Source organism: Mesoplodon bidens, assembly GCF_964165515.1.
Source record: "Mesoplodon bidens genome assembly, chromosome: 2".
Lineage (NCBI taxonomy): Eukaryota > Metazoa > Chordata > Mammalia > Artiodactyla > Ziphiidae > Mesoplodon > Mesoplodon bidens.
Genome location: NC_138177.1, coordinates 100,155,006 through 100,182,350, shown reverse-complemented (window position 1 = coordinate 100,182,350; position 27,345 = coordinate 100,155,006). Strand labels below are relative to the sequence as shown.

At 34.5% G+C, this 27,345-nt stretch overlaps 1 protein-coding gene across 3 annotated transcripts in view; it reads right to left on the bottom strand.

Annotated features, from left to right (window-relative positions):
• The window catches only part of DPYD (dihydropyrimidine dehydrogenase), an 811,527-nt gene that overhangs the window by 243,014 nt on the left and 541,168 nt on the right, over positions 1–27,345 (bottom strand). For all 3 annotated transcript variants that reach the window (XM_081225179.1, XM_081225181.1, XM_081225180.1), the window contains one exon: positions 25,827–25,910. In XM_081225179.1, the coding sequence (XP_081081305.1) occupies positions 25,827–25,910 (84 nt within the window). The remainder of the gene's footprint in view (positions 1–25,826; positions 25,911–27,345) is intronic.

Sequence of the window (27,345 nt, the reverse complement as noted above, 5' to 3'; positions counted from 1 at the left end):
TTATTAAAAGAAAAGGCCTACGATCCAAGAATCTTTATACTAGCCAATATAATACTCAAATGTTAAGGAAAAAGCACAATGGTTTTCAACATTCAGGGATTCAGAAAATATGCCACCCATGTATTGATATCTTATCTGTAGAAAATACTCAAGGAAGTACTCCCAACCTCATAAAAATTCAACCAGAAGCAAATCTTTACTTACTGAGAAGAGGAAAGAAGAACAGTACAATGAAATAGTGTTAAGCAACTTGTTTTAATTTATATGATGACAATTCTACAACTAAGATTTAGAATAGAAGTTATGACAGGGTTCTTAAGAAGTATGTATTCTTAAAATTATATGCTTAAAATAAGATATATATGTGTGTGTATATATATATATATGTGTCTTAAATAAGTTTAATAGAAACTTACAACTTAATTTTTTCAGCTACTTAGGAAACCCAGGAATTGTGGAGGGAAGAAAGTAGAGGGAGAAAGGCAGGCCAAAGCCTAACGGTCTCTACAAACAAATAGAAGGAGGAGGACTTCAGGGGTAAAATGAGCAAGTAGGCTGTTCTAGTAAGGACATCATAATTATTGAACTTGATATACTAATTGAGAAATATTGCTTTACACATCATTGTGAAGAGAAGAATAAAAGTCCATATTAGAGTAACAAACAAACAAACAAATAAATAAATAATAAAACAATGGGGGAAAACTTCAGCAAAGTAAGCAAATAGTAAACACAAAATAATATGAACTATTAAATCAAATAGATCAGTTACCACTATATGTGTGAGTAGGCTGAATTCCTTATCAAAGTAAAAAATATCCAGATTGGGTTTAACAAATCAAATCAAATAGCTAAAATAGAAACAAAAAACAAAAAGCAAAAAAGAATGTAGGAAGAGCAATTTAGTTTTGAGTGAAAATCTAGACCAAAAGCATTAATGAAGATAAGGAGTGATATTATATAGTGATAACAGACATGATTCCCAAAACTATATGCATAAACTATACAGCAAACAAGATAAGGTATATAACATAACTTTCAGGCATGAGTTTAGCATAAGGCTTACAACCCTAGGAAACAAATAGGAAAATATATAAAAACACAATGATAATTGGAGATTTTAATAGATGTCTTTTAGATGTTGACTGAAAAATAAGTAAGGATGTAGATAATTTGAATGATACAATTAACAATCTTGATCTAATAGATAATTGTAGAATTATGTAACAAATGTAGCACATGTATTTTTCTCAGATAGCAATGTGAATACTCTGGGCATACAACTGGCCACAAGAAGAACACCTCAGCGGTTTCTCCCCAAACAGTGGTTTTATTCACTGAGTTCTTTGAATAGAAATTAATAAATTTATGCATCAACCACTAATCGATGACCTACCACACTCCTTCATCCATTGCTGACATTGTAGGAGAGTGACAACAAAGCTGAGCTATGGAGAGAAACTGATTCAATAGACAGAGAGGGTACTGAGGCGTCAAGTTCTTGTCTCCACTTTTCCCCTGAGTCAGCTGTACTGTCATTCCTGTGGTTTGGCTCAAGTCAACATTTCCCTCATTTGGCTTAAGCATTTATATTTTCATCCAAAAAAGGGGCCAACTAACCCAAGGTTCTCTCTCTCTCTCTTTCTCTCCACACATACATGCAAACATGTATACTGAACTTATACAAACACCTTCAATTATGTCATGTTGAATTACAAAATTACAAATGAATGCAGATATCCTCAGATTTATATCCATATGCACAAGGCTTGACAAGTTAGACTTTTCTCATGAACCTTCCTTTTCTTCCCCAGAATAGCATAATTTAAGAAAAAAATAATTTGTTGAGTATACTTAGGAATCCATGGAATTTTCAAGTTTCTAAATTCTTTCACTGAACACAGACTACATCATTAAAAATAAACATTTTGAGTTATTTGGCTTAGAATTTAAAAAGGTGAAATTTACCTTAAAGACTTTTCTGTTTTACCTACAAAGTTAATGGTTCTCTTTTCCTTTATCTCAAAGCAGATAAGCATGAGGATGTGAAAGAACAGCTGGTCAGCCACTTTATCACTCTGTGTTTCACTCCTTGATAAAGATTAGCCCATCTTTTTCTGTTGTCAGTGTTCTAGTAGTGCTCATAGCGGCTGCAGAACTAAGTCTTTCATAGATGAAGCCTAACTATTCCAGTGGTGGGCTGGAGCCAACTCTATATTCAGTGACATCAGGTGAAATTGGCCATAGTGGGAGCATTTACACCACAGAAACCACAAATGCTACAGATCAGGGGTTCATTTTCCATAGAGCTAGTTTAACAGCACACTACTGATTTTTGTTCCAGGTAGTTGATTTGACAAAGTTTGGAATCTCATACTCTAGTAGGAAGAAATAAAGTAGAAAAAAGGCCTATCAGAAACTTATTATGTTCTGCTTGAGTAAATGAATTTATTTCTGAGAAGTATAGTTTTTTTAAAAAGTCATGGAGTCCTTAAACTAATAACTTTAGGAAATGTTAAGTCTGAAAAATCATCTTATAAATTATAAGCTTAGAAAAAAATTGTACTTTTGCCTAAGGCAAGTTAAAAACATGATCTTGTCTACTCTCCTCTTTTTAATCTCCTATATTCTTGTAGTAGTGAATCTTTCTAGTTTCTACTTCCAAGAACAACTAATTTAATTTTTCAAAGGATGGTTAGAATGGCATTTTAGTGAATAAGAATTTTTCATATTATGCCTTAATAAAACTTGGAGACCTGTTATTATTCTATGGGGAAAAAAAAATTACCAAAGCTTTTTCTTTCTGATAAAGCACTGAAACATTTTTATTACTTCATACAACTTAATAATGCTAAGCAGAAGTGAACTTATGTTCTTAATGGAATTAATCAATGTCCAGCTGATTATAACCAGTATTAGGTTCAGGCTGGGCACAAGTGCTTCTCATGTGTGGGAACATGAACTGAAATCCCTTACTTTTCATCCACAAAATGTCCAGAAAAGTAAGAAAGGTAAAGACAAGGTCAAAACCGAGCGCTGAAAGTTGAACACCAATCAATGTGCAGAAGTCTAAGAGGGATTTGTGTTGGGAGTTGAAGTCATGATAAGGGGCTTGTCAGGAGGAGGCAGAGCCCTGCTCTAAGGGGCTTGAGCTGTTTTTATTTAGCAGCCTTTGTAATTTCTGCCCTTGCCAGCTCATGAAGGGGCTTATCATTAGCACCCCACCACTCACTGTCACCACCACTCTAAGAAGGACAATTCAATTTATTTTTATGGCAGAGACCAGTTTTTGAGGTCTGGATGAAGTCTGCTACCCCCTGTATTTGACTTACAGTTTCAGGTATTTAAGAAATGTTGTTAAAACAAAGAAGTGAAGAAAAACACCTCCAAAAATGACAACAACAAACAAAAAACAACAACAACCAAAGATAAAACCAAACAACTTAAAAAAAGCCTTATAAAAAATACTGAAAATCAGTGCATTTCCTTAATGTTATAAAGGTCTTCTGAGATTCCTCTGTGTGTGTGTGTGTTTAATTGTCTCAGCTATCTTCTATGAACCGAGAGAGACCTTCTTTTGTTCGAATGTGACAGATCAGTTAGAGCTGTGGCAACTACCATTTACAGTTATTGATTTCCATGTGACATTAAAGGCCCCAAATTCAACCATTATTCTCTTCAATTGTCACAAACAAAGGTTAATAATAGTTGAGTTTGGACTGAAGGAATCAAGTAAAGATTGCCAACTGAAATTAGCACGTTGTTCCTTTCTGAGTCTCAAGTCAGTATGAGGGTATGTGTTCCACAGATTACATGTATATTATCACCCTTCTAAAATGTGCCTTTCTCCCAAAAGTAATATTCAAAATACAGAAAAGGAAAATGTAGTTTCATAAGAAATCAAGCTATTTAAAATAATAAATAATTTAAAAATATATTTCTCTTTGCGCAGAGTAAAAACATTTTGTTTTGTTGCTTCTATTGCAGCAAAATAATGTTTCTCATAACTGTAAAAAGTGGTATGTAGCATGATTAAACAATATTTCAATCCCTTAGTTCATGCAGAGGTTACCAGCTAGAGGGGAGAAAGGTTTGATTAAGTTTATGTCTTCCATGAGGAATTTTAAAGGAAAGCATACAACTTATTTAATATATGAGTGCTGAAGCTACAAATGGCTTTCTTTCATGGGTAGGTATGAAAGAATAAAGTCCTTTTACTATAATAAATAGGCAAAAAATAGCTGGTAAGATATTATAAATCTTCACAAAAGCAATGGCAAATTTTAAAAGTCTACAAGTCTTTACAATTTCAACTTGCTTATATTTATATCATGACTTACTACTTATTTATCCTATTTATGAATGGTAAATAAAGATTCATGTGCTGTGTCCACTGTAAAAATTTTTTAACAAGTACCTTATTTTGAAAAAAATATTTCAATAATTTTAATTATTATTTATTGATATATTATCATTAAATATTTATATAGCACTATCAAATTACAATTCTCATTAGATGGAAACTAGTCATTTTTGGACTATTTCATAGACAGGAATTCTAGATCAAATAAATGAGTTTAGGATAATTTACTGTAGATCATTATTTCTAAAAAAAAATGAGACTCCTCCCAAAAGTTAACCTGTGGTTGTTAGTAATCATTCTAAGAAATTTTGGAAGTGTAGCAATATATTTCCAAGTAAGCCTGGTTTATTCTTTGAATAGAAAAAACACTGGGCCTGACTTAATGTCATGCAATAGCATTTCATAGTTTAATAACAACAGTGGTAGTGAAATGATTTTAACTAAAGGATCCTATCCTGTGCACTCAAACATAATATCCTTTTAAAACCCGACTGAAATTTTAAAACGCCCAAGAATTAACAATTGTTCCTTTATAATTGTATAAAAGAAGAAATAAAATTCCCCCCTTCCCAATCCCAGAGTTTCTAACCACTAGGAACATTAGTGTGTATTCTTTTCATTTTTTTACCCTGTGTTTATATAGGCCTATCTATATATACTTATGTATTATTGTTATTTAACAAAAATTTAATCGTTTGCTTTGTTCTCTCTCTCTATATATGTATATACATATATATGTATGCACACACACACACACACACACACACACATATATATACACACATACCACATACATTGATATACGTGACATGTTCACTTTTTCCCCCTGATTAAAACATACAGATCTACCTCATTCTTTTTAATAATGGCAGAGTATCCTGTTGTATGGATGTGCCAGTCCCTTAAAGATGAACAATTAAGTTGTTTCCAGTTTTTGTGTTTTTACAAATAGTGCTGCACTGAACTATTTTCAACATGCTTGTGCATGTGCTAAGATTTTTATAGGATAGATTCCTAGAATTGGATTACTGGGTCTAAAAGTTCATGCCCTGAAATTTACTCAGATTCAGCAAAACACTTTCTCAAAGTGTGGTACGATTTACTTCCCCATTAACAAAATGTGAGAGTGACTGCTTCCCCCACATCCACAACAACACAGAAGGTTATCACTCTTTGCCAATTTAATTGATGAAAAATTTAGTATCTGTGTTGCTTTAATTTGCATTTCCATGCTGACCTACTGAGTTGGCTATCTTTTCATGTTTACTGGCCATTTGCAATTCTGCTTCTTTGAATTGACGATCCATTTTTTATTGGGTTGTTTCTCTTCTTCTTCTTAATTGGCTAGAAATCTTTTTTTCTAATGTCCTTTTCTTCCTGCTTATATGGATAAGGCATGCTCACTTTAGAAAATACATATAGGCAAAAACAAGATTAAAGCTGTCCATATTGCTACCCACATAGAGAGGAATATTTTTGGCATATGTTTTGTTAGTAGCATGAATGATGAGGTGAAATAATTGTGTCCATTCTGTTATGTCACCTCTTCTATTCACTCAACGACATAGCCTTGGCATTTTTCTATACTTTTAATGTTCATTCACAACTCAAAATTAAAGTTGAATCAAAGCCGAGCTGCTCAATCAGCTTCCTCTCATAACTCATATCCTGTACTGGATCATGATTACTGTGGGAATGCAAGAAAATGCCTTTTAGTTGATAAGTAGAAAACAGCAGGAAGAAAAGTGACAAGAATCTTAATTGCAATTACATACGCAAGCAGACTATTCTTCTAAATATTTACATGTATTTTAATCTTCACTACAACTCTATAGGCTGAATACTATTATTAATCAATTTTACAGAAGAGGAATTGAATGCAAAGACAGTTGCTTTATATAGCATATAGTATGCATACAGACTGAATCCAGTAATCCAGTTTTGTAATCTGTGCTCTTAGTGACTATGCAACCTGCCTAATGGAAGTATAAAAGCAGCAGTGAAATCATTTGCACTTGGATTGGTGTTTTCTGAATTATTTTTCCCAAGACATTTTTCCCATTGCAGGGATTTTGAACATAGGGATTTTTTTCATTATTTGTCTTTCTGTTTGTTTTTACTTTTTATTTTATATTGGAGTATAGTTGATTAACAATGTTATGTTAGTTTCAGTTGTACAACAAAGTGATTCAGTTACACATATAAATGTATCTGCTGTTTTTCAAATTCTTTTCCCAATTAGGTTGTTACATAATACCGAGCAGAGTTCCCTGTGCTATACAGTAGGCCCTTGTTGTCATCCATTTTAAATATAGCAATGTGTACATGTCAATCCCCAACTCCCTAACTCTCCCTCCCCTCCACCCTTCCCTCCCCACCTGTAACTGTAAGTTCGTCTCTAAGTCTGTGAGTCTGTTTCTGTTTTGTAAATAAATTCATTTGTATAATTTTTTTAAGATTCTGCATATAAGTGACATATTTCTCTTTCTCTGTCTGACTTACTTCACTCAGTATGACAATCTGAATAGAATAAATACAAAAGAATATTTATAAAATATATTTTTTTACAAAAAAATACTTGTGTTTCTCATTTCCTTGCTTTTTTAAAATTAGTTTTACCATATACATTTACATCACTAAAAAACATATAATTTAATATTAAATGATTTTATATTATTGGGTTGGCCAAAAAGCTGTTCGGGTTTTTCTGTAAAATGTTACAAAATCCCGAATGAACTTTTTGGCCAAGCCATTATATATACATGGAATTATATTCTTTCTTATTTATTCTTCTGCAACTTTCTTTTTTAGCTCTATATCAAATTTCTAAGATTCATTTATGTTTTTGCATGTAGCTGTGTACCAATCTTTTTTATTGCTGTATAGTATTTCACTGTATAACTACATTACAGATTTTTCTATCTTTTTTATTGTGGATGGGCGTTTGGTTGTTTATAGTTTTTATGTTGTCTCTTAAGCGGCTGTTCAATTCTTCTGCCCATTTTTCAATTGAGTTGTCTTTTTCTTGTAAATTTAAAGAAATGCATACATTCTAAATTTTACTCCTCTGTCAATTGTTTGTAGAACAAATGTTTACTCCCAGTTTGTATCTTGCCTTTTCACTCTCCTCATGGTATCTTTTGATATCAATCTTTTCTTTTATGATTTGTGCTTTTTCTGCCTGTTTAAAGAGAGCTTCCAGATCATGAGGTCAATAACACATTCTTCAACATTGTTTTCTAAATTTTTTTTTTTTTTTTTTTTTTTTGCGATACGTGGGCCTCTCACTGCTGTGGCCTCTACCGCTGTGGAGCACAGGCTCTGGACGTGCAGGCTCAGCGGCCATGGCCCACGGGCCCAGCCGCTCCATGGCACGTGGGATCTTCCCAGACCGGGGCACGAACCCATGTCTCCTGCATCGGCAGGCGGACTCTCAACCACTGCGCCACCAGGGAAGCCCTCTAAATGCTTTTAGTAAATGTTTTTGCCTATCACATTTAGGTCTTTAACTACATGTATTTGATTTTTGTGTATTGCTAACAATTGTCCTAGTACCATTCAGTTCATAGTTCAATATTTTTGCACTGGTTTGCAATTACAGCTCACTTAAATCAAGTTTCCATATGTGTTTGGGTTTTTTTCATGAATTCTCTATACTGTAACTTTGCTTGAATATCTAAACCTGTGCCAAAACCACTATCCTAAGAGCTATAGCTTTATAAGAACTTTTGATAGTGGTTAAGGCCAACTCAATATATATTAGGTACTTAGAACAATGTTTAGAACAGAATAAATGCTATATGAATCTTTGTTATTATTATTGAATGCCTTGGCTATTTTTTTGTCATCCATATAAACTTTAGACTCAGTCGGTCAATTTCAATGAAATAATTTTGCTGGGATTTTGATTGGGTTTGCAATAAACATGGAGATCTACCTGGAAAACAATGAAAATCTTTATATAGCAATATCTAATTCCTGCAGATGATATTTTCCATTTTTTTACATCTTTTTAAAATGTCTTTCAATAAAAATTTTTAAATTTTCTACAAAATGATTATATACATCTTTTGTTAGATTAAATCTATTTATTTATTTTTTTAACGCAACAGTAGTGTATAGTTTAAAAAAATACATTACTAACTTGGTGTAGTTAGTGTATAGAAATGAATTGATGTTTGCATATTGATTTTTTCCCTAGAAACTTTCTAAAATCTTTTTAATTCTAATAATTTATCAGTGGATTAGTTTAGAATTTCACTATAGATAATCAGAAGATATATATCATCTAATTTTTTAATCCTTATATTTAAAAATTTTTATACTTTTAGTTTATTATAAATTGATTTTATAATATAAAAATTAATTAGTCACTGCACTGACATTTTATATCTAGTACAATGTAGGACAGATATGCAAATAGCAGGTATCCTTGTTTCACTACTGATCTTAAAGAAATGCTTACCACTGAGTTTGCAATATATATTATTGCAAAAATAATATATATTGCAATTATTTTGCAAACATGTTAGATCACTTTAAGGAAATTCATTCCTATTCATAGTTTTCTAAGATGGTTTTAAAATTATGAATAGATATTGAATGTTTTCTGTAGCTATTGAGATGATCATATGAATTTTTTCCCTTTTGACTGTTTATGTGATGATTTACCTTAATTATTTTTTTTCTTTTTCGGTTAAACCAACCTTGCTTTATTGAGGTAAGCCCCAAGTGTCATGCTATGTTCACATTTTTTATGCATTGTGGGATTCAACATGTTAATATTTTGTTTGGTATTTTGTATCAATGCTCATGAGTGAGATTAGCCTGCAATTTCTCACACTGACCTTTCAATATCAAGGTTATGCCTGCCTTATAAAATAAGTTGAGAGGGGGGTATTCCTTTTTTTGCTATAGTCTGTAATACTTTAAAATCTTTTCTCCAAACACTTCCCATTTTTTGAAGCTAGTTTTGGAAGGGCTGCTTTTTCCTATGCACAAAAGACCGATCTGACTGTAATGTTGGTCAGCCATTCTATAGTTAAAATGAAAATTATGAGTCTTTTTGACTAACTAGGTTTCAAACAGCTTTTGGTTATACAGTATATTCATGGATGTTAAGACAGTATTGTCACAATTAAGGTTTTTGAAAAAATCCTTTCCAAGAGGATGTTTTCCATCAATAAACAGAGGTAAAATTAAATGCCCGATTAACAAACATAATGTCCTCTTTAATAATTCTCAGCACTCAGGTAATTCTTCTAATATTACTGTGCTATCTACAACTCTTTCCTTTTGTTTCATGTTTTGAATAATTCAATTAAAGGTCTGACAAAGCAATAACAAGGGATTAAATGTTGTAGAATTGTAATTCGAAATAAAAACATAAGCTCTTTGGAAGTATTTATTAAAAATTCTATGAAACCTTTTCAAGTATATGAGATTCTTGGATTCTATAAAGTTAACTGCTTAGCCAAGTTATCCTGCTTCCTCTTTTGTATTCAATTCCAGTAAACAAAGAAAATAAAAATGTGTAAAGCTGAATGACGTTCTTGCAAAACAGACTACTAAGGAAGGACTCTGAGACTTCTCTATTTGGCCTACATTGAAGGAAGGATGATGGCTTGCCTTCTTTTCTCCTGTATTGTGAGAAGACTCATCTGTTGTAAGATGAGCACTGAACAGCAGGGTTTATAATTTTGACCCTTTATCTGGACACCATTAAGGTGCAAGGCAATGAGGAGGATATGAAAAGGAATGTGATATAGACCTGCCGTTAGAAAATATTTACTTTAGAAATGGAGGTAGGACAAAAGTCACTTTCATGCATAAACTAACCTCATGTGGTTGGTGGGCAGAAAGGAGCCAAGAAAATATGCTAAGGAGCATATGGATCAAGATGTCAACACCACAAGATTCAAACCTCCCATATAGATAGAGTTCTGCTCTCATCAGATTTAATGATGAGGAAAGATACAACGAGGAAATCGCTTATTCTTACATCAAGATTAAAAACAAATTAATATAACATGGCATTACTTTAGAAGAGGAGCTATGGAGTAGTGGTGAAGTGTACATGCCTGTAGTCACACACCCTGACTCTGAGTCTTGGCTTGGCCATGTCTTGGCTGCAGGATTTTGGACAAATTGCTTAACCTTTCTATGCTTCTATTCCTTTAGCTGCAAAAATCAGGAACACGGTAACACTAGCTCAGAGGGTTGTTTGAGGATTAAATAATATAATCTATGTAAAATGTTGACACATTTCCTGGCATATAATAAACTCTCAAAAAAACAAGAGCTATTTGTTGCTAGCAATGTAACCCAATCTTACAAATTCTTATAAAAAAATCAGTGATGATTCTATGGGAATCAGAAACCATAAGACACATTCAAAGGAGAAAAATGCTAAGTAAGCAAAAAAAGAAGAAAAATATAATTAAAGAAATAAAAGAAAGTAAAACATGAGAATTTTTTTTTTTTTAATAAATCTTGAGGGATGAAAGTAGTCTCAGACCTTGGACTGCTCCTCTTCAGAGCAGGAGAGAGAGGTAAGAATGACAGGGAAGGGGACCACAAAAGAAAGGGAGTCATGAGGAAATCGAAACTTCCTTTTTAACAAAGTAAATTAAACTTTATTATAATACTGACCGGGGTATTGGTGGTGAGAAGGAAGAAATTAAATATTCAAGTCATAAGATTTAGCCCCAAATACGTTACTTAAACAGCTTCCTAACCTGAAGTGTACCACTGTGTACAAACATTTAAAAAATAATAATATCGCCCTCTAAATTTACCTGCTTTCTCTATTTTTATGTTCACAACTTATACCAGAATGTGTGTTGCCCATGCCAATTTTATATTTACTAATCTACATATAAGACTGGATAACTTTTGTAGGCAACTATTCCATTTGACAAATTTGAGGTGATCTAAAAGTTTGGGTACAGGAGTCAGCCAAATAAGCTAACTGAAAAATTAATGGTTTAATTTTGGAGAGTTTTTTATCTTTTTAAAGATGACAGGTTTTATATTAAGACTGACACCAGTCAAGGAAGGCACAGGAAGAAGTGAACTTCAATTATTCATGGTGCTATAAGTCACAAAATCAGGAGAAAACATATGATGTAATTTTTTGGATTGTTTTATATGTTGATTTTAAAAATGTTATCATTTAGTCAATGGTTTATATCATAAATGGAATCCGGTTGATAAAAATGCAATAGGAGATTCAAAAGAGATTGATACTGTAGACTTTTAAAAATTAGGACATCATGTCAAAGGCACACAAAACAGGAGCAATGCCTAGTCAAGGCTGAGCCATTTAGTAATGGGATGAATAAAACTATAGAGGGTGAACTGGGTTAACCTAATACAAAAGTCAGTTTTGTTTGGTAGAATCAGCTACAAAAGGCCTGCTTTTTAGGAACAAATCTGTGGGAGGTTTCTTGAACTTCTCATCTTCTATCTTGTCACCAAAAATATTTCCCCCATGACATCCTTTAAGGATGCAAGTGTCCTAGTTACCACATTTGCTTATTTACTTTCAGTTTATTATCTCCCTTTCACTTTGACAACATCTTCATAGCTCTTTATATATGTTCCTCCCTCTTCTCTTCTCCCAACTAAGAAAGACAATATTAAAAATGGAAGTGTGAAATATATGAGAAAATAACATGAGCATTTTACTGCATCTGGAAGCTGACAGGACAACTGACTTATTCTTTTGGGTGCATAAAATACACTATATTACAAGTTTGAGGGTTTACTCTGAAGGCCAATTAGTAAAAATAAGAGAAGTTGTTCCAACGGCATTTGTAAAATATTAAAGGAACCAGTGTCTCTTTAAAAAAAAAAAAAAACTGATATAGGAAAAAGTTAAGGGGCAGAATTCAAAGTGGCAAGAAAAGAGAAAAAGAAACCGCAAAATGAAGGAAACACTTAACTAGAAATTTGGAGACATGAGGAAGAGTGGAGAGATGAAAAATATAAAGAAAATGATTATAGAGATAGAAGAAAATCATTTCAGTGGCAAAAAACAATAAACTAGCTTTTCTGAGCTACTAAAGCAATTCTTATTTAAAATATCAAGTAAAAAAAAAATAAAAACAGCAATAATCCTGGAATACAATAAAGTAAAAATAGAGAATGAAAATATAAAAATACAGTAGAGATAGAAACAAAACCAAATGTGATTCAGGAGAAACCAAATTAGAAGATAGTGATTTTACAGAAAGAGAAAATAAACAACCAAATAAAAGCAAACAGAGGGAGAAACATTTAAAAGGAACAAGGAACTAAATGCTGCAAAAGGAAGAGTTTAATTATAGATTTTTATTTAATTACACTAATATTTAATAAGTATACATATTAATACAATTAAATTCAGCTACTGTAAATATTACAAAAATCCATAATCATACCAGAGGTGAGAATACTGTTTATGTTTGTCTTTAAATGCAACTCAAAAATGAGATTGAAGAATCTGGCATATTCTCGGATATTCACTGCCAAGGAAATTCGAGCTTTCTAATCCAATTTAGGAAGAAAATCAGAAATTCTTTGTAAATAAATCTAGATAAAGAATAGGAGTTCTAGGTCCAAAAGGATCAAGGAAGACAAAATGGAGAAGGCAGAATAACAGATAACAATATGAGGTGTCTACAGAAAGAGGAAAGAAATTGGGGATAAGGGACATGACTAATTAAAGAATGCAAAAATGCAAAACAAAGCTGATGGTATCCAGTATCCTCAACACCTGCACAATTCCTGCCACATAATAGTTGCTCAATTAATAACTAATTAATTAATTGAATGAATGGATGTTTCAACTACCAGACTATCTTTTCAGGCTGTGTTCATCAATAGAAAAACAATGAAGGAAAAGCAAATAGGTAGGTTTGCCAGGAATAGTATCAACATAATTGCCACTTTGGAATAATAGACCTACTTTTGGGAAAAGATGAAAACCCTGAATAATCCAGAAAATTAGGAACAAAAACATACAGATTCTATGTGAATTGATCTACAGGGAAGAAATAGGTCTGCACTCTTCTCAAAGAACAATTCTTACTGGTTGCTTTGATTGTTTTTTATTGTCATCAGCCTTGGCACTCCCCTGAACGTGTGTGTAGGATCCTTGGAACCAAAACGAATATCACGTACAGTAAAGTGCACCTATCCTGAAGGGAAAATGACAACCACATAACACCATGTAAAAGAATGCCAACAAAAAGAGAATTTGTTTTTGCGTTATATGAGACAATAAGGCAGAAGGAGAAAGAAAAGTAAAGCAAATGACTGTGTGACAGAAAAGAACAAGGCTCACGACATACAAGACCAAGAAAAGGAGGTGGGGGAGCCCACGAAGGCAGAAACAACGTAACAAAAAGGACAAAACCAGCAGTAGAAAAGAACTGTCAGACACAAAACCCTCAAAACAATAGATACGAAAAAAAGGATCAAGATGACAGGAAAAGAGCAGCATGGAATCTAGTAAGAAAAAGAAACAAAAATGTCAAATAATGGATTTTCTAACACCCCCGCTGTTCCACCAGTGCATTGTGTCACAGCCTCACAGAACAGTGCATAATTTATTATGGTCACTCGCTGCCAGGCTGTTCTAAAGGGCAACAGCTATATGAAAATACTCCCCACCGTTGGATGGCTTAATGATCCACCCTTTGTAGAGGGGTAGGGCTGTGGAATGGCCGGCCGAGGACAGAACCATTTATGGTCAGGATGGTGCTCTGCATACTTAGTGCTCTCTACCCTGTGAAGAAAGGGCGAATTAACTCTGGGGCACCTCTGTGGGAGTTTTTTCACTCCTCTTCAGCTTCTCCTGAATAATCACCATCTATCAGGAGTAGTTTCTGAATGCCCAGTATCACATATTGCCTCCTCTAGGGGAGGGATGATGTTAAATAGAAACAAAAAAAAAATGATTTTTAGAATAAAAACAGTCCTTGAAAATGAACATTCATGGCTGTAAAATTGCACTGTATTTTAATCACGTCTGGGGATTTAAAAAAGAACTGTTAGGGCTTCTTTTTAGAAATGAACTTGGATACAGAAAAAATAAATATGACATAAAAATAAAGATCATTCAAATTATTTTTACCAATCATTTTCAGGAGCATGGCCTTTTCAGTAGTTTATATAGAAGAGTTTTCATTACTTCCACAAATAGCACTATCTTCAAAGACATGCATCATTAAGATATGTATCCATTTCTATGATTAGTAAAGCCAGGGATTACTTCTTTAAAATTCTTTTTTGAGGGGCACTAGTGCCTGAGGTTGGGAGCAGAGGTTCATGAATCAGATGCCCAGGATTTGGATCCTGATGCTGCCGTTTACTTGCTATGTGACTCTGCCACATTACTTACACTTTCAGTCTCTGGACTCTCCCCTTTGTACCATGGGAATTAATAATAGTACATATGCCATAGAGTTGTGGTGAGGATTACATGAGATAGACCTTGAATCAGAGCCTGGCAGGTGTCAGTGATGGTACCTGCTCTCAAATAAAGTGTGAGGGGACATTCAGGAGGCATTTGTAATCCGGAACTGTCTGCCATTAGGTGGTGGGCATGGAGACAGGAGAAAATAATGTTCTGCTCCAGATCTTCTTAATGCAAATGGCACAAAAAACCACTTTGTATGAGGGCTTAATTCATCCACTTATTCATTCATTCACTCATTCATTCATACCTTTATTAATCTGTCCAAAAAATATTTACTGAACATAGCATGTGTCAGAATAACATTAATCTTGGGGGTTCAATGTAGAGCAAGTCACTCTAGCCATAGTTCCCTTGTCTGTAATATAGATAATGTCCTATCTTCCACCTCAAAGTTTATTGAGGAGTGGATGTGATCCCATGCATAGAAAGACCTAGCAAATTGCCTAGAATAATATGGGCACTAAGTGAATAAACTCAATTTCTACTGTTCATAAAAACTCTTCATGAATTTATTATCTTGGTGTATATATATATATATATATATATATATATATATATATATATATATATATATATATATATATATATATATATATACCATGGTAATTTTCTTTGTAGCCACCTCAAAACTATAATTCCTTATTTACTATCTATTGGGAAAACTGTATTTCACTTTACCCTGAATCTATCATTTCTATAGAGAAAGTGAATATCTAATATATATAATATTCAAAATTTTATATGTGTAAGTTTTTAATTGTTTAAAATAAGGATGGCTCCATTTAGAGGAAAGTGTTTAATAAGAGCTTAGTGATAAGGATTGGAGAAAGTATACTGAAAATATCAGAATCACAGATATCAGTTCATGGTTCATATTGGAAAAGTAAAGATCCCCTGATGGTTGGGATTATAAACCATGGATTTGTCTGGGGCTAGGTCATCAGATGGATAAAGAATGCTTATCTGTTGTGGGTAAGAATGAGTCACTCACTACACCATGGAATGAAGAAGAGAAAGCTGGAGAGAGTGTGAATGCTGAAGGCATCATCTGTCTTCCTGGATCCAGACAATCATGAAGTCAACTTCAACCTCGTACCATCAGTTACATAAGCTAATATATCTTAGTTTATAATACGAGAATTCCTCCACCTGCAGGAGACAGAAAGCTAAGAACTATCTTTCCACTTGTTTCTTCCTTAAAGCCCATAGCCAATTCATCCTCAATTGCTGTTCAATATACTCCTTACCTTTGGCATATCCATTTCTCTATCTCCACCATCATTTTCTTCATCTAAGCTACAAACCATTGATATTTTTTAATTGAACTACTTTCTGCAAGAGATTTCAGCTGGTCTTCTCAAGTTCATTCTCATGCTCTTCTATTCTATTCTCTCAAAATGAAAATATAATCCTATCATCCCCACCATTGTCACCGCCCCACTCATCAAACACATGCACATGTACATATGCACACACATATTCAATAAACCCTTTAATAGCTTTCCACTGCTGTTTGGATAAGATCAAAATGCTTAACAAGGCCTGGTTATGGGGTCTTAGACAGCATGACCTATATTTTCCTCTCCAGTACAGTCTTGTGCCACACACATCTGCTCTAAGCACCCCATTCTTATTTCTTGCCCTTCAACAGGAGTTGTTTCAGCCACAAGGCTTTTGCTCATGTTGTTTCCATTGCCTGGAATGCTATAACCCACCCCAATCATTTCACTTAGTTAAAAATCCTCTAAATATTTCAGTTATCAGATCGAATATCACTTCCTTAGGTTATCCTTCCTTGACCTTTCAGAGTAGCCCAGAAACTTCATACTACATGCTCTTCAAGTATCCTGGACCACTGTTTCATGGTTACTATGCCAGTCATACTTTATTGTTTGTGGGGTTATTCATCCAATATCTCTCTACTTTACTAAATGGAAAGCTACATGAGGAAAGAGAACATGTCTAATTTTGCTCACCATTATATTCTTAGCATTTCACACAATTTTTGGTACATGGTAGATACTCTAAATATTTGTTGAATGAATGAAAGTAGAGAAATATATGATGATTTGGGGAGTACAAAATAGGGTCTCTAGAATCTATTTCTCCTAGATAAAAAGGCTAGTCTCTAAGAGTTTGAGACCTAGGTGATAGAACATAGAAGGAGAATCAAGAGTGAACGCAGGAAAGAGGAATAGAGAACAGACACTAGAAGTGAAGGGAGCTAACTGTTCCTTCATATACCAAGTCCCATATTAGGCAAAACATAGTTATAGAAAAAACAGGAATGGAATGCCTACTATGTTGCCATACGACTTCTTGCATAGTCAAGAAAAGAAAAATGCTGGCAATGGGAAACTGGCAACAGAAATCTCATTTGATAGAGGACTAGAAATTTTACAAATAAGAGAAAAAAATCTGCATTCTCTTTTTTGATGAGTGATTAACATACATTAAATGTAACTGAATTTGCAGTTACCTTTGATCTATGAGGACCTTTAAAGCTGAATACACCCAGGAACAAAAGATAGGGAGGGAAGAATAAACACCCAACCTATCAATTCTAGAAAAAATAAATAGCAAGTAATACGAGGAAAGAACCAAAGATATTTAAGACATATCAAAGTGGCTAAAATTGACAGTCATGCTTTAAATTGGTATCTCTTTAAACAAAACTTTTTTTTCAGAGTACGTATTAATTAATCATATTGCTACTTGATAAATTGACTTTTTTTTGAAAGGACAAAAACAATGTTAGCTCCAAACATGACTGTCATTAAGATCTCTGCAGTGTGATCAATGTCAACACAGACTTCATGTTTGTGTAAAATCCGTGATTCCCCATAAGGATATCCTCATGTGTTTCAGGAGATGGGGGATGTAACAGGTCCCTGGGAATGTGACTGCCGGACGATGGTAACAAAAGCCATAGAAATTTCAATTTTGAATCAGTACTCCTAGGCTGTAAAATGCTATGAGTTTGATAAATCTATTTTCTTTGACTTACTTTTCTGGGGGGGGAGGGGCAATATTTTCGTCTATAGTCAAATAAACCCATGTGCCTCCTTCCTAACATTGCTCACCTACTCCCAGCTGGAAGCCTTAAACTGATTGTACTTTAAAAGATTACTTCTACCCCAGCGAGAAATGTGTAAAAACTTTCTCTCTGATGTAGAAGTTGCCTTAATTTTACGGTCTTCTTCAAAGTAGTGCCTCTTACGCCTTCCCTTGATTTGCCTTATTCATTATCCTCTCTCTTGCCTTATCTTGAACTCTGCTGCCTCCGAGTCTGTTAGCTCCTGAGTTCTTATTAGTTTTCTGGTCCAATCTTGCTTTTTAGCCCAAAATGCAGTGTCCTTTTTTTCCTGGGTCTTTTGTCCCTTTTAATGCAGGACTCAAGTCCTATATGCCAGTTCTTTCAAATATTCTAGGCTAGTTGGATCCCATGACTGGACCCGCCATTCCATTGCCAATATTTCTATCTTAGTAATTTTGGTTTCCAACTTTGTTTCTATTCTGCACTGCTGATAACTATTTATTCTGGTGTGACATTATGGTATACAAACTGCATGATAGCACAGACTAAGATCATAGCCTCTCCCCACCTCATTCCCACATCTCTCTCTTTAGGTCAAACATATTTTTGGTTCATCTTTGTGCTATAGTCACCAGACATATAGAAAACTCTCAAATTCACTGCGATGTGATCATCTGAGAGTGATTTTAAAACAATTTGAAATGATATTGCTGTTTTATTTCAGGAATATAACATGATGAGTGTAGTAAAAACCACATTAAGTTTGAAAATACATATTTAGATGTTTTTCCTGCAACCATTCACCAGGTCATTCACCTATTTGTACTAAATATATACATATATATATATATATATATATAATTTTTTTTTAACTGACAGACCCATGATTGTTATTCTAGATAAAAACAATGACACTTCCTGATCTAGAACTAGTATCTCAGTTAGATTTAAAGGGTGTTGCTTTCTACTAAAGATTTATTATTTGTAAAAGAAAGGGATCATTTTTATATCATTAACCAACATTAATAACTAAAATTGAAAAACTCATAGAGAACCAGCTTAAGGCAAAATATTGGCAGTTCTGTAAATGCCTCTTACAGATCTCCTGTAGTTGTCTACTTATCCAAGCACCCATGTTTATGCGAATGCCTGGGAATTAAAATCAAATAAAAAATTAGGCAACATAATATAGTGTAAAGCAAATATTTCTTTTTAATAGATATATTCTTTCTCATAACCAAGTTGATAATTTATTTTAAAGCACTTCCAAAATTATACCGCCAAAAGGAAAAATAAAAGAAGGCAGGATAGTAAAATGTATTTGGGTAATATCAGATTTCAGTCGCTTTTGCAGAAGCTTATACCATGCGCCCATTTCTTGTCTGTCTCCCAGGAATGAGGTTATTTTACAGTGCAGTGGTTTCCAAACCTGTGACGTCTCAGGGGCTCAACCCACTGAGGCTAACCTAGCTCACATTTAGCCAGTCAGCTCATAGGCATCAAGAACAACTTCCTAGCCCGAACTTACATTCGTCCTTGTTGATTAGAGCAAAGTTAAACACCACATTCAGGACAAAGCAACACTTTGACACCCATGTTTCTTAGAGAGGCTAGAGTCAGAAGGGATGAGAAGAATCAAGAACCTTAAACAGAGGAGGTCTCGTGGGCACATACCTAACCAGTATCAAAAAGAAAATTTAACTCAGCAGTAAGCCTCACCTTAGATTCCCCCAAGAGATGTCAGAGAGGTCACTGTGACTTGAATCTGTTGTATTTTACCACTGGTGGGGCTCCCACATTTCTTTCCCTAACCTTTAAGATTTCTCATACTCTTGAGTTCTTGCATTTCACCCCTGGGAAATACAGGAAGTGCTATCACTTGTCAACTGTTTTGGCTTTAAAAGAGGGGTCTTTTTTTTTTTTTTTTTTTTTTTTCTTTTTGCGGTATGCGGGCCTCTCACTGTTGTGGCCTCTCCCGTCGCGGAGCACAGGCTCCGGATGCGCAGGCTCAGCGGCCATGGCTCACGGGCCCAGCCGCTCCGCGGCATATGGGATCCTCCCAGACCGGGGCACGAACCCGTATCCCCTGCATCGGCAGGCGGACTCTCAACCACTGCGCCACCAGGGAGGCCCTAAAAGAGGGGTCTTTATACTGTCCCCTCCGCAGACATTCAATGGGGACCAGATTGAGGCAGGGCTGTGGTCATTGTTCCCTAGACCTTGTATTGCATATGAGATAGAGGGTCTGTTAGCCCAGCCGCTGGAAAAAGGTTTTATTTCCTAAGGGAAGTGCTAGCACATCTGGGGCAATGTGGTCCTCACACTTAGTTTTAGATTCTCTCCCTGGTGACAGACATCTTCTGTCTGGCAAGGACAAGAGCAATAATCTGTGTTTTATGAAAAATGTTGGCATGTTTTAACAGAAGCAAACCTTTTCTCTCTTTTTTAAATAAAAATACAGAGTTTATGTAAATTAAATTTGGACACAGAACAGATCATGAGGGAAATATCAAAGTGTTGCTTTAGGTGATCTTAATATAACTCAACAATTATTTAAGATCACTGAACATTTTAAGATTTACCACTTTTAAACTAGCTTGTTTTGCTTAGCTAAATCATCATCAAAAGCAGGACTGTATATGTATTTCCTGATGAGAAAATTAATGTTAAGACTGTTTTAGTTGAATAATCCAGTGTTCGGAAATTCTATGCAGAGAATGTATGTAAATAAATGGAGAGGGTTGTGAGAGAGAAAGACACAGCAGGTGATGATGGTGGCACCGCCATCTTTATTCAGAACTCTGCTTTCCCTGTAAAGCTAGAGTAGTCTTCTCTCCAATTACATACTATCATTTTGGAATTTTCCATCCAAAGGAATTGTTACCAAGCTGGTTGTGCACTATTTAGCAATCACACCCACAATGAAGGCCAAACCATGGCATCCAAAACACTGAACAATGAGAATCCTCCAAGGGCCAGATAAATAACATCTCTGTAGCCTCCTAGAACTGTTAGGTAAAGAAATCCAAATTCATTGACAGTGATTCAATCTCTAGGTCACCATAGACTGAAATGAGAGTATGCACCTAGTTTCTATCTTTAACCCGTTCATATATAAAATATTATTTTTCCTTTCTCATGGAAAATTTGTTTGATTGATAAAACATACCCAATTAATGAATTAGATGTCATTTGAAATAGAATTAGACAGGTGGTTTTTATTTGAATAATTTCAGTTGAAAAGATACGAATTCCAGGCGGAGGGTATAATAGTATTCAAAAAGGTACAGAGTAAGAAGTTTCCAGGGCAACTGAATGACTTATTCAGTTGACTAGAGATTTGGTTACACCCAAATGACAAAGTAGAAAATACTGGACAGAACACCGGATGGGGGTCAATGACAAGGGTATATCATAGGCTCTGAGCCTTGTTAGTTGGTTACCTCAGGCTAAGGTTATTTAGATCACTTCCAAGTCCCCAATTCCTGTCCTCTAAATAAGGAGGCTGAACTGGGAAATCTTCAAGGTTCCTCTCATTTCTGAGAGTCTGTGCCACATCACTGACTCAAGGCAAAGAAGGAAACAGCTGGTGTGAAAAGTAGCTCAAGAAAAGACTTTAAAAATGTATGCTTTCTGATGGCAAGGACAAAAAATCATGGGGATTATGTAACCAGTATTTTAAAGTCCTGTGGAGCATGTTTCCTCTTGCTCTCCTTTTTTGCTATGTGGAAGATAAAATAGGAAGGTAGGAAGACAAGGCAACTTATCCCATACCCCACGCCGCCCCCACCAACTATTTTTCTTTTGGTAGCTGATGGAGGGTCTAAGAATTAAAGGCACTGCTGGCTGAAGAAGGCAGCCTAGAGAATCTTCAATGTCAGGAGCCCAGAGGATTAGCAAAAATGCTGGGAAGGTTTGGTTTCAATACTTAAAGGCTGAAGCAGACAGGCACATACTGATCAAATCCATGTTGCGAACTGAGCACTTACCCTTGGTCAAATGTTTGCTGCTGTTTACATGTACCAGATACATTGTTAAAGGAGCCTAATTAAGCTCTAGTTCCTCACTGCTGCATGGCAGTGCAGGCCAAGTGTGGCCATACCTTCCTTATTGCAAGAGACCTAAGAAGTAGAATTTTTTTGTCCAGCCACCTGTTTTTAAAATGTTGGTAATAATTTCAAAAACAAAACAAACACAACAACAGTAGAAAGCTACTCAAGGTCTATTCAGCTTCTGTGTGAATCTAGGTTAGGAAGTTCTACAGGGTGGGAGTAAAAATATTCAGTATAATTCTAAAAGGACAAAAGAGGGATATTCACTTAATGCCCTATGAACACTTAGCATTTCAGAAAAGGAGAAGACCTCAAAGAGGTGCCATTTCATCTGGACTTTGTAGAATTTATTGTAGTTCAAGTACCTTTATAAAGTAATATGCTGCCACAGGAAACTGGTTTACACAGATTGCATGTAGACAACTTTAAATTTGAATGTCAAGACATCAGAGAAGCTTCCTTATTCCCAAGAGACAGAACACCTCAATAGTAGGTTCAGGTTTGTTTGTGACTTTAGAGCTGACTTAGTCCTGCACCTACTTTTAAATTAATAATAATAATATTTATGCTAATATTCAAGTACTGATTGATTAGGAACTGTTCTCCATGCCTTTCCTATATTCAGGCTTACATGCTAATTAAAGCTCAGGCCCCAGGGGCCGCTGACCAGCTTTGTGACCTGGGAAACATGGAAGCTCAGGTTTTTTGTTTCTTATTTTTTAATTTATTCAATGGGATAAAAACTCATCCTACTTCAGAGGATTGTTAGGAGCAGAAGGAAGAAGACAGAAAAAATTTTCATGTTGTAATATAACTCTGACTCTTTGGAGTATACACAACCCAAACTAGAGCACATTTTCACCTTTACTTGAGCAATAAGTAAAACGTTGACTTTTATGCAAGCCAGGGAAAATGTTAATGTTTTTAAAAAGAACAACATGATATGCATTTATTTCTTTAGTTGTTCTTGTTTTACCAATGCTCTTTATGGGTAGATTAAAAAATTACATGTTAGTCTGCTGCCTATAATGTTAGCATTTAAAGAACATTAAAGCTGGAGGGGATTTAGAGATCATCTAGTTCAAATTCCATGTTATAGAGATGGAAACTGATGCTTTAGGAGAGTAAGTGGCTTGATCAAGGTGACATAGATGGTTGATGGAAAGAATAAAGAATGAGACTGCCTTTAAACACTTAGAAAGTGTCATGCTAAGTGTTTAAGATTTTATATGAAGTTTCACTATGCAGGGAATATACAATTCAAATTCCCAAGGTCGGCTTGAGATATCATTTATTTCTATAAATTCCATAAATATATATGATGTCTCTGTGCTGTAAAGGTTAGAGCCTTTTCTATTCATATATTTCACAATTTTTAGTCACTTATGGAAACATAAAGAGTTTAAATATATATGTATATGTTTAAATATATACAGCTAATTTAAAAGCACTTAGGTACAAAGGCAGTATTTTTCACTTATTTGATATTTGCAAGAAAATATTTGAGATAAAGGAGAATAAAACAGATGTTTAGAGAGGAAAATGTACTGTATTATGATACCTTACCTCATCTTAAGGAGGTAAAATCACTAATGTTTCTAGAAACACCAGAAATGTGGACAGTACCAGAGAGTGTTTCCAATGGATAAATATTCTAGCCATGGAATTAAGGTCAGTTTGTTTCATTCATGAAGCAAACATTTATCAGGCTCTGGCGATACACACAAGTCTGTGCTTGGCACAAAGGGAGCTTTCAGCAGATGGGATTCTGGATCACACTGTGATGGGAAAAATGAATTGGAATGGCTCCTCAGTCCCCCTACACTGAGTACAAATTCCCCATCCCACCGACTTGCAAGTGTTTAAAACTATGAACCTTAGGGAGGGAAGAAGAGCCAGTGGGAACAGGAGGCAGAGAAAGGAAAAAAGGAAATAAAAGAAAAGATGAATAAGTCCCAGATGTTTTTGTGCCCACTCTAAATATTAGTGCATTTTTTTCAATGCACTAATATTCTTCCTTCCTGCTATTTAAAATATTGAACATTCATGTGTCCCGAGGCAGAGTAATCATTTAAATTATGTTGGAGCAAAATGATTAAATTAGCTTTATTTTCCTATTGTATAATTTGAGGATATAATTCAAAAGAAAATTTCTAAACTTGGCTAATAGAAAGAATTGGTTATAGTTTTAGAGATTATAACTAATAAGTGAAATGGAAATAGTTCTAAGTTTCCTTCAGTCTAAGATATAATGGTTTTTGGAACATATGTTTTCCATGAGTTTTAGAAATCTTAATGATAACTGACTGCAAAATTTTAGCACTTGCATCTTCATTCAGCCAAAGGCTGTGAGAAAATTTGTGTGGCTAAATAACTTTCTGGAGAGGATACGCCTAAGACACTTAACAGCTGGGTAAGTTTAGAGGTGTTCCCAGAGCAAAAGTCTACTCTAAAAAATAAACTCAAGGCTGGGCAACATTTTCAAAATAATTGTCATATTTGTGGCAAGGAATATATATTAAAATACATCTTTCTTTTAAAAATTAGTCAATAGATTTAAATTTTCCATAGCTGTTTTAATCCATGTAACTAAAAGATATTTTGGTTCTAAGTTTCAGACACTGGGAAAGGGGTAAAGAGAGAAACTCGACTCCCTCAGGCCCTGCTGCAGGTGTCCTTTTAGGAACCTTCCTCATTTTAACGAAGTTACACATCTTGACACACTGACTGTTGCCTAATCATATGACTTATAAAAGTCATGATTTAATATAACGGTATTTTTCCTCTACAGGTAATTCTGAGGCTCGTTCTATTACCACACTTCCGGATAATCTGTTGTGAGTGGAATAGAGAATGTACTTGAACAACATTTGACTAGGCCATCCTTTCCTGCTGCCATAAAAGAATGGTTTCTTCCTAAGTCACAAATCTATTCTGAATGTTAATTAAATATTTACAAGGTACTTTAAAATCCTCCCTGAATGCTAATATAAAAAGAGCAACCTATGTTCATTCGAATAAGCAGAAATTTCTGCCCAAGTTAAGGGCCTCTGGCCTCTGAGTTTAATTCAAATAACTCTATGACTTGAAAAAAAAAGAATTGAAGAATTGAGCACCTACCATGTACAAGGCCCTGTGTCAGATGTGGAAATAAAACTAAACTTTCTAGGACTAGGAAATTTGTCATAAATTACAACATTTTGTATTATTTAATTCACATCATTTCCCTCTGGGCTTAAAAGCTAAATTAGATGCAAAATACTCACCTTTTTGGCATTAAGCTTTTACATTGTTCCTTAACGTATAACACTGTATCTAGTTACACAAAGATGCAATGTTTTCTACATACTAACATATATTTCCACATTTTATTCATTAGGTTTTTGAAAGTATTTTAGCATGAAGTTTCCATTTATTGTATCCAAAAATAAAAATAGCATCAAAGTCTTTTTGCAACTCCCAAAACACAGTTAGGGAATAATGATCATATGCTAAAAAATGTAAAATGCAATTTGTGCTGTGCCCCATTTACTACAAAATCACTACGAACAATGCATTTTGTACAGTATATTGCTCCAGGGAAACTGGATCAGCATCAGGAATGAATAAAGAACATTGCATTTGAAATCAGCTAATTCTGCCTCAGCGCTTTTAAAAACTATTTGTTATGATATTACCTTCTGTCAAGCACATAATGTGATATTTTCCTCAATAAACCTAAACAGTTGCTGTAATTTCAACTTCTCTCATTTTCCACTTTTTAAGCACTAAATATTTAAACAATGCAGACCTGGAAGTCTCAAGCCACTCATCTGATCCTCCCATCTTCTGCCTAAGGTATAGTAACTATCCGTACAGGGCTTGTTCTGTCACACAGACATACATAATGGCAGCTGTTGAGGTCCTTACCTGCCCGCAAGCCAGGCCCATTCCTCTTTCTCCCATGCCATGTGGACACGATAAATTTAACTCCAGGGCATCTGCTCCAGAAGCCTTTAAGATGTGGAAGGAAAATGAAAGTAAAGGCAAAGCTTTATTCGTGCACTGATAGGTTTCACCACTGATAACTCAACAAAGGTTACATTTGCCAAATTTTAACTACTCTGCTTTCTGCACCACGGCTACCTTGTGAGGTATATTCCGACTCTCTCAAATGAGAGTGTGTATGGCAGCAATAATAATAACAGCAAATATTTATTGAGTGCTTATAAGATGACACTCACTGCACTATGTGAGTTATATTTGTTATCTCTGACTCTCATAATCCTTGGATTATTAGGGTACCAATTTTACAGATGAGGAGACTGAAGCTCAAGGGAATTAAATGACAAACCTGGGTATCAAACGCCACAGCAGAGATTTTAACTCAGGTCTGTTTGACAGCACATTGATTCTGCCCTACAAAACTTCTATTTTCAAAGAAACAAATCTTACTAATTCTGGATAATTGGTACTGGAGGTAGCAGTGCAAAGAAAAATGTAGTAGGCTAGCTGGAATGAATTTGAGTAAAATTTTAAATGTTCCCCTTTTATCAGTTAACTTTTATTATTCATTAATACTGCTTTCATATGCTTCAGAGCATTCAAGCATGTTAATTCCCCAAACTGGAACTACATTCATTATGTTCTATGTTGCTTTAAAAAAATTTAAAAGTAAAATAAAATTTTGGTAACAGTTCAAATTAAACCAAAGTATAGAAAAATATAAATAGTCTTTCTCTTCTCTCCTTCAATTTCCTACCTCTAAAGTAATCAATGTTAACAATTTAATGTGTAATTTTCTACTTTTTCTATGTATATAAAAAAGTAAAACATACATATAACACATGCATCGGGCTGCTTTTTTCTTCTTGGTTTTGCTCTTTATATTTTTCATTTTTTTCTTCCAGTTTCATTGAGATGTAACTGACATATAGCACTATATAAGTTTAAGGTGTGCAGCATAATGATTTGACTCACATGCATAACGAAATGATTACCACAAGAAGTGTAGAGAACATCCATTATCTCATATAGATACCAAATAAAAGAAAAAGAAAAAAAGCCCTTGTGATGAGAACTCTTAGGGTTTACTCGCTTAACAACTTTACATATGACATACAGCAGTGATAATTATATTAGTCAAGTTGTATGTTACATCCCTAATACTTGTATATCTTATAACCAGAAGTTTATGCCTTTTGACTGCCTTCACCCAACACACCCTGACTCTGATAACCATAAATCTGATCTCTTGTTCTATGAGTTTGTTTGTTTGTTTATTTTTGAAGTATAACTGACCTACAACACTGTGTTAATTCCTAGTGCACAACGTAGTGATTCAATATTTCTATACATTTCTATACATTACAAAATGATCACCATGGTAAGTCTAGTCACCATCTGTCACCATATAAAGATATTACACTACTACTGACTATATTTATCA